The 13,012-nt window shown below is 39.1% G+C and overlaps 2 protein-coding genes across 2 annotated transcripts; one reads left to right on the top strand and one right to left on the bottom strand.

Annotated features, from left to right (window-relative positions):
• Positions 1 to 204: 204 nt before the first annotated feature.
• LOC111793399 (uncharacterized) lies at positions 205 to 3,624 on the top strand. The gene is made up of 2 exons (XM_023675249.2): positions 205 to 629; positions 3,026 to 3,624. Exons 1-2 carry the CDS (start codon positions 351 to 353, stop codon positions 3,200 to 3,202), a joined length of 456 nt encoding a protein of 151 aa, XP_023531017.2. The 5' UTR covers positions 205 to 350; the 3' UTR covers positions 3,203 to 3,624.
• Positions 3,625 to 6,876: 3,252 nt separating this feature from the next.
• LOC111793397 (lipoyl synthase 2, mitochondrial) lies at positions 6,877 to 9,340 on the bottom strand. The gene is made up of 4 exons (XM_023675247.2): positions 8,786 to 9,340; positions 8,336 to 8,547; positions 7,696 to 8,075; positions 6,877 to 7,276 (listed from the first exon to the last, which is right to left on the bottom strand). The coding sequence occupies exons 1-4, from the start codon at positions 9,214 to 9,216 to the stop codon at positions 7,154 to 7,156; spliced, it is 1,146 nt and encodes a 381-aa protein (XP_023531015.1). The 5' UTR covers positions 9,217 to 9,340; the 3' UTR covers positions 6,877 to 7,153.
• Positions 9,341 to 13,012: the final 3,672 nt, after the last annotated feature.

A 13,012-nucleotide genomic window follows, 5' to 3' on the forward strand; every position in this document is an offset into this window, starting at 1 on the left:
CAATCAATTCCCATATCTTATCTAAACATTCTCTTCATTCCATGAACATAAACCATATTAACTTTGAAAATAAGTATAGTTTTTAAAAGAATCTCTTATTTCAATGTTTACTAAACAAATCATCACTCACCCCAACAAAAAGTCCCTTGTTTTCTTTCTGAAAGCAACGTTAAAAGAGGCGCGCAATTGACTCATTCACGCACTCCCATTATGTAAATAAACCCTCCAAACCATCTTAACCATCTTCTGGTCTTTCCTGTGATCATATTATCCCTCACCCTTTGTTTCTCTTCGAACCCATTTCCCATTTCTCTCTAAAACCCCCATTCTTCTTCTGGGGTTTGGTTTTAATGGGCGGCGAGCAAGAATGGGGCGACATAGCGCCGCCACTGCCGGCGGTGTTGCCGTTAAACCCAGAAAGAGAGGAGTATTGGAGTCGATTTGATGATTCTGTTAATGCGGTTTCGTTTGGGTTTGTAGCGACTGCCATTCTAATCTCTATGTTCCTTGTTATGGCTATTTTTGAGAGGTTTCTTAGACCCAGGACGGCGGCGGACATGGGTCGGCCGCCTTCTGATCTTGAAGCACAGATGGTGTTCGATGAAAAGCTTCGTTACCCATCTCCCAAGGTTCTTGTCTTCTCTTCTCTGCTACTGCATTTTGATGTTGGCTTGGTTTTCTAAATTCAAATAGTTTCTTGATCTCTTTCTGAGAAGAACACAATAAATTCTTTTGGTGTCAATTAATGATGTCTTGACTATTTTTGAACAGTTTTCTTCTGAAAATTTCTGTATTATCTCTGTTTGCTTACATTAATATGATAGTTTTTCTTCATTCTAGATGTTAATGATAATGGGCCCACACCATGTAGGTAGCATGTGTTTTTGTCTCAATTGTGATAGCAATCCAACCAGGAACAAGATTTGATAGGCAAAACAAGTTCATAAGGCATTAAACTGTGTCAAGCTGCTCATGGTTTCTTAAGCATTAGTAGCTAGTGAACTGTGGGATCCCCATTGGAGAGGGGAATAAAGTACTATTTACAAGTGTCTGGAAACCTCTCCTCAAAAGACGTGTTTTAAAATCTTGAGTGGAAGCCAGAAGGGAAAACCCATAGAGGATATAATATCTGCTAGTGGTGGGTTTGGGCTGTTACAAATGGTATTAGAGCCAGACACTGAGCGTTGTGTTGACGAGGACGCTAGGCCACCAAGAAGGGTGGAGGGTGTGAAAACCTCTCCCTAGCAGACAAGGGCCCTAATAGACGATGGAGAGTGTGGGAACCTCTCAGGGGTGGAGGGTGTGGAAACCTCTCCCTAACATACGAGGGCCCTAATAGACGAGAGGAACGAAGTATTCCTTATAAAATTGTGGAAACCTCTCCCTAACAGACGCGTTTTAAAACATTGAGGAGAAACCCAAAAAGGAAAAGCCCAAAGAGGACAATATTTACCAACGGTATGACATTTTAAATGAGCAGATTATTCAATGTCGTATCGATTTAACAAGTTTGATTAACAATTCAATCCTATACCATTAAATGCATTGTTCATACAAACATAATCACATGCTATGTCTCCCTTTGTGATTACAATATAGAAATATGCACATATTTTGAAGTATTTATAGCTTTAATAAAGTGTGTGAAAGTCTCAGCTGTCACCATTTTCAATATCCTTTCCCTACATTCTATAAGGTATAGTTGTACCATATTAGCATGTACAGCTGAGTTTCAATTCTTTATGTTGGAAAGTATACGAACAGAATAGAAGGAGAGGTCATGGATCATTTCGAATCGGCTTCCACTAGTTTGTGTCCTAATCTTGCACCTCAAGTATCATAAAGTTGTTCTCCTTTTTGCTCGTAGGCCAGCTATTTTCGACTCAAAGTCTAAATGGTGATCATTATTAATGAGTTTTCTTTGTTGTTTGAGGACATTTGCTTTTAATCACCATCATGTTTGATCATGTGCCTTTTTCGTTCTCTTCGTAACGGGAAAAAGGCGAAAGAAAAAGGGGAGTGAGGTTGTGAGATCCCACGTCGATTGGAGATGGGAACGAAACATTTTTTATAAGGATGTAGAAGCCTCTCCATAGCAGAGGCGTTTTAAAATCTTGGAGGGAAAACCCAAAAGGGAAAGCCCAAAGAGGACAATATCTGCTAGTAGTGGGCTTGGACGGTTGCAAATGGTATCAGAGTCAGACACTGGGCGGTGTGCTAGCGAGGACGCTGAGCCCTGAAGGGGGGTGGACACGGGGCGGTGTGCCAGCGAGGACGTTGAGCCCCGAAGGGCGGTGGACACCAAGTGGTGTGCTAGCGAGAACGCTGAGCCACGAAGAGGGGGACCGAGTGGCGTGCCAGCGAGGATGCTGAGCCACGAAGAGGGGTGGACACCGAGTGGTATGCCAGCGAGGACGCTGAGCCAGGAAAAGGGGTGAACACCTAGTGGTGTGCCAGCGAGGACGCTGAGCCACGAAGAGGGGTGAACACCGAGTGGTGTGCCAGCAAGGACGCTAAGCCACGAAGAGGGGTGAACACCGAGTGGTGTGTCAGCGAGTACGTTGGGCCTTGAAGGAGGGTGGACTGTGAGATCCCACATCGATTGGAGAGGGGAGAGTGCCAACAAGGACGCTGGGCCCTGAAGGGAGGTTGATTGTGAGATTCCACCTCGGTTGGAGATGGGAACGAAGCATTCTTTATAAGGGTGTGGAAACTTCGAGTTTTATAAACTTTGAGTAGAAACTTGGAATTAAAAGCCCAAATAATATTTGTTAGGGACGGTTTTGAAGTGATTAAACTCTCTCTCTCATGAACAATATGCTAAAGAATTTTGATGCATGAATTTCTACGAACAATCATTATTTTGTGGACCATGGACCCATTTTTGCACCGTTTCTGCTAAATTGTTGCAGCAATCTCAGAATCATGATAGTAGCAGCTATAATATAGTTTTTATGGTAATTAGATGAGTAATAGAGAAGCAACCTACTTTAAACTGATACACTTTTTGACTTGATTTATGTAGATGACTGTATACGGTCGAGGAGTATCGGTATTGATGCCCGGCGAAGCGGTTCCAACCTACATTGCCCACCCTGTTCCTGCACCGTGCCCTCCCGAGCCCATTTTGAAGCCTCTGCATCCACATAACTTGAGCATCTGTCCGCCCTCAAGCTTAACATCAAGCTCCAACATCAGTTGACTAAAGAAACGTCATTACAGAACAAGGGTCAGGTCATGTAACAGCTCAAACCCACCGCTAGCAGATATGGTCCTTTTTTAACTTTCCACTTAAGGTTTCCATAGCAGGTACGTTTTAAAAACTTCAAGGGGAAGCTCAGAAGGAAGAATCGAAAGAAGACAATATTTGCTAGCGGTAGGCTTGGGACACTCCATTTTGACTTGCAACTGACATGGTAAAGTTGAAAACATGGTGAAAGTCACATCAACTTCAGCCGGTGTGTAACTTGGATATGTAGGAAGGTGTATAGGTTATATTTGATGCTGCCCCACCATAGTTAAAAGAGAGGGTGAAAATGAATGATTGTTGCTAAGGCTGGGTCAGCTGCTCCTGTAATCCATGATTAGTGCCCTGATTGTTATGTTCATAATCAGTTTCACTGACATCAAAGTTACAACCCAAGGTAATTATTCACTTAATTCTCTGCTGCTAACTGAGAAAAGAAGAACAGAAGATGACCTTCATTTTAAAATCATGAGACTGACAGCGATACATAATGGACTAAAGTGGACAATGTTTGCTAGTAGTGAGTTTGAGATTGTGATATTTTGATATTAGAGACAAACATTAGGCGGTGTGGCAGCGAGGACGTTAGGCCTTTAAAGGAGTAGATTGTGAGATCTCACATCGGTTGGAGAACGAAGCATTTCTTATATAGGTGTGAGAACTTCTTCCTAGCATACACATTTTAAAACTACGAGGTTGAATAGTGATACGTAACGGGTAATCGGGAGAAATGTGGGAGAAATGTTGGAGAATGAGGTGCTTTTGTTGACCCAGTTGTGTGGAGTGCGGAGGACAGCACAGTCCACAAGGCAGCAGAAAGAGAAAAGGAAAAAGAGAAACGTTTTGAGTGTTAGAGGGCCACCAGAGAAGACATCTCCTGTGCTCCATGCATGTTGTCATTACAAACAGAGGAAAGAGAAAAAGAGAAGTTGAAGGAGCATTTGAATTGAATTGCAGATCTACTTTCTAACTAATCTTTTAATAACCCTCAACTACTATGGATTTTTAATCTACTTTCTTTTGTGTTGGACATCATTCGGTTTACATCATTCTTGATCATTTTTTCAGAAGGTACAATTTTAGTTGATTTTCCTAATCTCTAAATTTTCGGTCATTCAACTAAGTCTTTAACTAGAAAATGAGAGAATTCTCACTACTGCTGGCAAGCCAGTTGGGGCGTGAGCGCGGTGAGAACAGGCTTCCCAAAAAGCTAGCCTAGGGTCGAAGTCAGCATAGAATAGGGGACGACCTTAATATTGTGTTGGCAAAACCAACTTCTTGAGTTGCGGGTGGAGAAGAGTAGACATGGGGGTTTAGATCAAGGTCAGAGTCCACCGATCCACTCGAATTTCAACCAAGAAATGACGGAGATGACTAAGAAGCCACCAACTTTGGTAATCAACTTTGGGCTTCTACTAAGTTTCTTCAACACTCATAAATCTCAATTCGGATTCTTCAAAATATCCGAACATAACATGTGGTAATCAATCCTACATACATTTAAAACAACAAAAGAAACGAACATAACATATGGTAATCAATCGTATACATTTAAACCAACAAATAAAACAAACAAAAAAATCACGTAAGAACTCCTAAAGTTAAAAATAACCTAATATAGATTTTGAATTTTTTCAAAAAAAAAAGACAAAAACAAAAACAGTCGAAATTCAAGGTCAAGAATCCACTGAATAAAAATTTTGGAACCCTCTTAAATTTGTAAAGAGAATAGCATAAATGACTTTTCACATTAAAAAAAAAAAAAAAAAAAAAAAAAAAAATAATAATAATAATAATCTTTTTGAAAATGGACCCATTTGAAAATAATGGAAACTATAAGGACCCATTTGAAACTAATGGAAACTAAAAGGACTCATTTTTTGAAGTTTCCCCCATACACTAATCAGTTAATAAAATCTACAGAAAGATGAAACATTCAAGTGAGACAAGTGGGTTTTCAATGGATTCATTTGGGGGCTGAATTCCATCATCTCCTTCGTCTCTTTTCTTGGTGGTCTCTATCTCTTGCAGCTCACCAGCAGCTCGTCCACTACCTTTCATGGCACTGCTTTTCACATTCCCCCCCATCTTGTTCGTGCCTCCAACTGTTCGAGCAGCAGCTGGTGACCTCGAACGCCGCCCATGGCCGACTCCAGATTGCTGCTCGTGCCCTCCACTCAGCTTCTTCCTGGTCCTCGCTTCTCTTGATTCTGCCCTTCCCTGTGTGTTCCTGCAACTAACACGACACCTCTGTTCTCTTCTACATGATGGGTCGCCGGAATATGGACGCCTTCTGCCAATCTTTGGTGTTGTATTCCGACCAATTTCTCTGCTCTGTTTACTTGAGGCTTCGTCGCCTTCTCTTTGCTCTGAAATGGTGGTCGCCATTGACACGCTTTCGCTCATATTGCTGCACCATTCCGTAACCTGAGATGTCTCTGAAACTGAAGGGACCCCCCTTTCCTCCACCTCAGGAAACTTGTCTTCTTCAAACTTTGGGACTGGTTTTTGCAGGTCACATGGCTTGGAAATGGGAGTATCTAAGAGGACTTCTTTGACGGTTTCGTCTTCCAGGGTTCCATTGCCGGGGATGTTTTCGACACGGGTGTCGATGGACCCCGGTAACGGACTTCTCATGGGACAAAGAGGCTGACCTCTGTCTATTGTTCTGCTAAAGCAACAACCCATGAGAGTGGTGAATGTGGGGAATGGAGATGGAAGCTGAATAGATTAGGATGTTAGAATTTGAAATTTTGAATTTAACGGTTGAGGGTAGTGAATTTGGGTGGGAAAGGAGAAAGCCATCAGGGCGAGAGAGTGGAGCTATGGCAAAGCTTGGGAGTGAAATGGCTCAACGCCCAGTAAATGGAGAAGATACTAACTGTCAATGGAGTGTTTTTAACCAACTGCTGTCAAATTGTTCTTACCACTCATATAAAGGCACTTTACATCTAAAGGCACTATATATCGTCTGTCAAATTGTCAAATTGTTTTTACCGCTCATATAAAGGTACTATAAGTCTCTTCCAAACCTTATCTGTCAAAATGTTTTTACTACTCATATAAAGGCACTATACATCTCTTCCTAACCTTATCTGTCAAAATGTTTTTACCGCTAGTATAAAGGCACTAACATCTCTTCCTAACCTTATCTATCAAAATGTTTTTACCACTCATATATAGGCACTATACATCTCTTCCTAACCTTATCCGTCATAATGTTCTTACTGCTCATATAAAGGCATTATACATCTCTTCCTAACCTTATCTATCAAAATGTTTTTACCACTCATACAAAGAGGCACTATACATCTCTTCCTAATCTTATCTATCAGAGTGCAAAATGTTTTTACCACTCATACAAAGGCACTATACATCCCTTCCTAATCTTATCTGTCAAAATGTTTTTACCGCTCGTATAAAGACACTATACGTCTCTTCCTAACCTTATCTGTCAAAATATTCTTACCACACTATACACCTCTTCCTAACCTTATCCTTGCTCAAAGATGATGACTAGGGAAGAAAATTACCAGAGCCCTTTATGTCGACTCGATCACTATCCAACCTGCTTCTGCATTGGAATCCAAAGACTGAGGCTTTATTTATGAACAAGCAAGATGGTAAAGTCTACAAAAAACAACCAAATAGAAATTCAATTTCAACATTGCAAGAATAAGACAATACCTCCCATGCTGAACAGCAATAACAGGAGGAAAGGGAAACGTTACTAACTTATTTGATAAAGCGAAGCAAAATAATGTACATCTACAGCAGATCAAGAGCATTGGAATTTGACAAATGAGTGGCCAAACCAATCAAATCACAGGTTCATTTTGCCAATATGTTTAAGCTTAAATGCAACGTGGTTGCTTATGTAGGGATTGTCGGAGACAGATGACCAAATCAAGCTTGTGTAGGATGTGAATTAGAAGCTGCCCGATCTGATTCAATCATTGACTTGATATAGAATTCTCCTGCCTTGTATGAGGACCTAACCATTGGGCCAGATGCCACGTACCGAAAACCCTGTCACAACCAAACAGAAAATGGATTTTCAAATCATTGTTGTATCCTCAAGGCATGGCAAGTAACTCCATACATTAAAAACTATTGATCATGTGATACTTGATGGTGGAGATGAGGATTATGCATCACAACATGAACTAATATACCTAAAAGTAAAGCATCGACTCCCTCGAACGATTTGAATATAATACACATAAAACTACAATGGTTGAAATGGAAGATGGGATGGTATAGGAAATGCAAATCAAGATTATTCGCGAGCTATAAGAATAACAAAGATGGGAATATGATACCATACTAGAAATGAAAAAAAAAAAAAAGAGTAGACTTTAACCTTTAAAGACTTGATTAAACAATCCATTGCAGAACAAAGAAGACAATAAACGCAAACAAAATGTTCATATAAAAAGAGAGAGTACCATTTTCATGCCAAGATTGTGATACTTCTCGAAAGCCTCAGGTGTAATGTATTCTGATACAGGCATATGGCGCTTTGAAGGTCTCATGTACTGACCAAATGTCATCACATCAACTCCAGCAGCTCTCACCTTCTCCATTGTTTGCACGACTTGATCTGGTGTTTCCCCACAGCCTAACATAATGGAAGTCTTCGTAAGTGTTCCAGAAGGAGCAAACTCTTTTGCCATAACTAGAACATCTAATGATTGCTTAAAATTAGCACGATGGTCCCGAACTGCTCCCTGAAGCTCTTCAACTGTCTCTATATTATGAGCAAAGACGTCAAGGCCCGACTTTGCAACTTTCTCTACACTGCCAGGGTCTCCTCGAAAATCAGGGACTGCAAAATCAATTAGTTCAAGGAACATCAAAGAACAGATTAAATCATACTGGACAAAAGTAATCAGAATCAAACGAGCCTATGATGCTGATTGTTGTGACTGCATTTACACACGGGTAAGTATGTAGCTTTCACTAACTTTCTAAGCTGGATTGGATGAAAACAAGATAGAATTACTCTCCCAAAAATCAAGTGTCACACAAGAATCCTTAAATGTAACAAGGAACGTGACACTAAGGAAACTGCTAGGGAATTCATACCCAATGCTTCGATCAACATATTTGGCTTCAACACCTTGAGTTTCTGCACGGTCTCTGCAAAATGACCACTCCCCTGATCAGGTAAATCGTCGCGATCCACACTAGTGATAACCACATAATCCAACCCCCATGATGCGATTGCCTCAGCAACATTTTGCGGCTCATTGGGGTCTGGTGGAGGTGGAGTTCGTGATGTCTTCACGTTACAGAACCTGGAGTGCAAATAATCCCAAAATAGCAAGGAATGAATAGAATTCTAAGTGATAAGATGATATCATAGTAATCGACAAGATCAATTCTATGACAAAAACAATTAGAGATTCACATTCCTCAGTAAATTATATACACTATGCACAGCACACACGAGAAGATATCATTCTTCAATCATCAAAAACACTGAAAATTAAGTAAACACAACGAAATGAATGAGTAAATTGAATTATGACTAGCCTGCAGCCCCGGGTACAAGTGTCTCCAAGAATCATAATCGTAGCAGTGGCCGTGCCAGTTTCTCCACCAGACCAGCATTCCCCCAAATTAGGGCATTTAGCCTCCTCACAAACCGTATGAAGCTTCAATTCGCGGAGCTTCTTCTTGATTTGAACATACTTCTCGCCACCGGGCACCGATTCCTTCATCCATTTAGGTTTAGGAAGGGGCTTCTTCTTCGTACCAACCTCCACGGAATACGAATCAGAAGATTTCAGGCCAACGAAGTCAGAAAGCGTAGGGGATTCGGCAGCAAGTCGTTCCCGGAGACCGGCCAAAGTCCGAGGGATTTGGGAGGAGGTAGCAGAGGCGGAGGTCGAGGAAGATGAATAAGATAAGGATCTGCCAACGGATTCGAAGATTCGAGCAAGGCTATGGCGACGGGTGTTCATCGTTGAGCGTGAAGAAAGCCTCGCCGGAATTTGGATGGCTTCGAATTTATTTGGACAGTTGAAGGACGGTCGTTCGTAAGGCGTTTTCAGCCAAGCCCCAAGAGTCGAGACCCCCACCAATTAGAGAAATTACCGCAATTACCCTCCTTCAAAACCCCTTTTGGCTTTTGTTATTTTACCCTTTCTTGTCCATTTCTTGTCAATTTCTTGGTTCCGGGTTGTAGTTGCCTCCACGATTATAGCTCTCGGGTTACCTAAATGAGCTGATACTACATCTGAATTAGAGGGATCATAAAAATAATCTATTCCAAAAAAGTGTATCTTCATTTTCCGGACTGTCAATATTCAATTATAGTAATTACAAAGTTAAGCGAGTTTTTCTCGGAGTAATTCTATCAGATCCCACCTCGGCTGTAGAGGGGAACAAAACATTATTTATAAGGACGTGGAAACCTCTTCCTAATACACGCATTTAAAAAAATATTGAGAGGAAGCCCAAAAGAAAAATACCAAAGAATACAATATCGGCTAGCGATGAGCTTGGGAGGACGCACTAGACCCCGAAGGGTAGTAGACGCTGGGTCCTGAAAATGGTGAATTGAAGATCATGGGTTTATAAGTAAATTTTCGGGAAATCAAAACCAAAGTCATGAGAGCTTATGCTCAAAGTGAACAATATCATACCATTGTGGAGGGTCGTGATTTCTAACCCAGGTAACGTGATCGTGTCGTAGAGGATGTTGATAACTCGATTCTTTACTACCTATCTCGTTAATTTTTAAATACGTTATATCTTAAATTTTAAAATTTTGTTTGATATATTTAATGATAATGTTAAGTGGTTTGGAAATATTAGAGCATTGATTCTCTAAAGGCCAACCTTTATAATTAGCATTGATTCTCTGTTTTTTTTTTTTTTTTTTTTTTTTCCTTAGATAAGTTTTAAATTGATTACTGCGAGATATTAACGCGGTATAAATGAAAATTACCGTATGAATGGAGCTTATTGGGCCTGCTGCTGGTTATTTGTGGCCCAATTTAGAAGTGGGCTTAGTCCATGAACATGGAATCAAAATTTTTTATTTTTGTTATACCCTAGCTAATGTTTTGGCACGATAATGTGTAACAGTAATGGTAAAATTTATTTCAAGTAGAAAGCACCTTGGGGAAAAAGTTACTTATGGACGTGTATCGAGAGTTTAGATATGAGGAAGAGCTTACCTCTTCTAGGTCTGACACGAACAACATGATATTGTCCACCTTAGCCTAAGTTCTCGTGGAAACCCACCTCTAAACTTTCCTCAAGCTTTTAAAACGCATCTGTTAGGGAGAGGTCTCCACACCCTTATAAGGAATGTTTCATTCCCCTCTCCAATCGATGTGAGATCTCTCAATCCATCCACCTTAGGGGCCTAGCATCCTCATTGACACACTGTCCGGTGTTTGACTCTAATACTATTTGTAACAACTCAAGCCCATCGCTAGACACGTAGGTTATAGAGAGATTTCCACACCCTTATAAGGAATGTTTCGTTCCCCTCTTCAACTGATGTGAAATCTCACAGTGAGATTGCAACAATCCTCAATGGGTTAAAGATACAACTTTCCTTAACCTAGATGCCCCTAGTCGAGGGCTTGCGTGACGTATATCCCCAGAGAGACCGACATAGGATCAAATTTCGCCTTTTAACCCGACCGAAACAATCAACCCCAAAATTTAGAGATATAATAGATATTTTCTTCGATTAATTTTATTATTATTATTATTATTATTATTATTATTATTATTCAAGGAAGTAATTGATAGTAGTTTCCAAAAAGGGATATTTTTGTGGGCCCTCATGGTTGCATGTAGGGCCTTAAATGGTGTGTCCAACTATTCCCAGTTGTATCACGGGCCCATTAGTATAGTGTGAAAGCTATTTATCATAATAATTAACTTTAATTATCCTAACAATTATTGTACTATCCATAATTTACTTTAAAAAATTATTTATTTATTACCAAATTCGCCCTTAATTTTTTTTTAATGTTATATACATAATTTTTAATTTTTTTAATTAATATATTAAACTAAAAAATAGTAAATAAATTATCGAGAAAAAATCACATTTATCCTAGTTGTCACGTTGTGAGGTCCCACATTGGTTGGGGAGGAAAACAAACCACCATTTATAAGGGTGTGAAAACCTTCCCCTAGCAGACACGTTTTTTTTTTTTTTTTAATATCTGGTAGCGGTAGATCTGGGCCGTTACACACGTTATTTATTTATTTTTTTTAATAGCTTAAAGTAGACGATGATATAGATATACGAAGGCGACTAAGACGACATTTTTAGTCAAATTTCATTTCATCATTTAGAAAAAGACTTATTTTTATGCTGTCGGTCTTTTTCACACACTATATAAGATACCCGAGTAGTATAAGATCTTAAAGAAGAACCAACGACCCGTTTTCTTTTTATTTTTTAATTTATATTACACTAATTCTTAAATATATATGAAGAAAAAAAAAATAGGGAATTTTATGTAACGTCAGATGGGTAAAAAAGTAAAGAAAAAATTTCTTTTTTTTAAAGGTTCTTTTTGCTAATTAATTAATTATTTGTTAAAAAACCCTTTTGGTTTTAGAAAAGTTACTTTTTTCCCCATCTAAATAGCCAAATTGCAAAAACTCCCCATTTTTTTTTAATTATTTTTATTCTCTAAAAAAGGTTGTCACGTGCCACGGTGGAAATTGGAATATTATTGTTGGCTTTTTACTCGGCCGTACTAGAAAACTCAGTAACTTTTTGACCAAAAGCGGTGAAAATGTTCAAAATTCGTCTTACGGAAAGGTAATTTTTGGAATTAAATAATCGGATTTATTATTTTTAAAATTATTTTAGCCTTGAGAAATTCACGAAAATTACTTATTAAAAATTTGGTAATTATTTTAGTTAATGAAAAACATTTTTCTAATTTTTTTATATAAATATTTGAATCTTAGATATTTCCTTAAAAAAATATATCTTTTTTTATATAAAAAAATAAAAAATACGAGCAGCTACACTTACCATCGTTCTTCTTTCTTCTTCAGCATCACGACAACGACACAATTCTCGATCAGTGACAAACTTTCTTCAACGATACCCGTGCAACTGCTTCAGTGACAAACTTTCTTCAACGATACCCGTGCAACTTCTTCCTTCGACGACTACAGAAACCTACGTAATGTAACAATCGATGACACCTACAAATTGCAGTAGACGATTAGCGTTCCGATTACAAATCTTGGAGATTTTAGATCTTTGATAGTTCGAGTTACTATGAGCACGACGATTGATCTCAAATTTGAACAATCACGACTTCAAAAAATAAAATATCACGTTAGCATTTTATTAGTAATTAACCAAATTTTTCTCGAGTACTCAAAAGCTTCATCACCCACGATGCAATCTAGTTCATATTCTCGTAATATTAGTAATTATGAATCTCGAGTTTTCCGAAAAGTAAATGCCTTACAAAACTCGTGTACGAGATATGTCATATTCTCGTAACTCTTATCGACGGAAAAAAGAGGAATTTGTCTCGAGCTTATTTCACGAGTGTACTTTTTCTTTGTCTTACCGTAGCGGTTTAAGTGATTGGTATTTAAATATAATATTAATTTTTTTAAAAAAATTAAAAATTTGGAAGTTTTTGCGAGGGGGGTGGTGACTGTGAGCCGTGGGGTTCTAACAGAGGGCCCACAAGTCACAGTCGACCGACCACGTGATGGCCCATTGTTAACACTAGCTTCCGGCTTACCCTCTTT

Source organism: Cucurbita pepo, chromosome 4 (genome assembly GCF_057944985.1).
Source record: "Cucurbita pepo subsp. pepo isolate OVF chromosome 4, ASM5794498v1, whole genome shotgun sequence".
In the NCBI taxonomy this organism is placed as follows: Eukaryota; Viridiplantae; Streptophyta; class Magnoliopsida; order Cucurbitales; family Cucurbitaceae; genus Cucurbita; species Cucurbita pepo.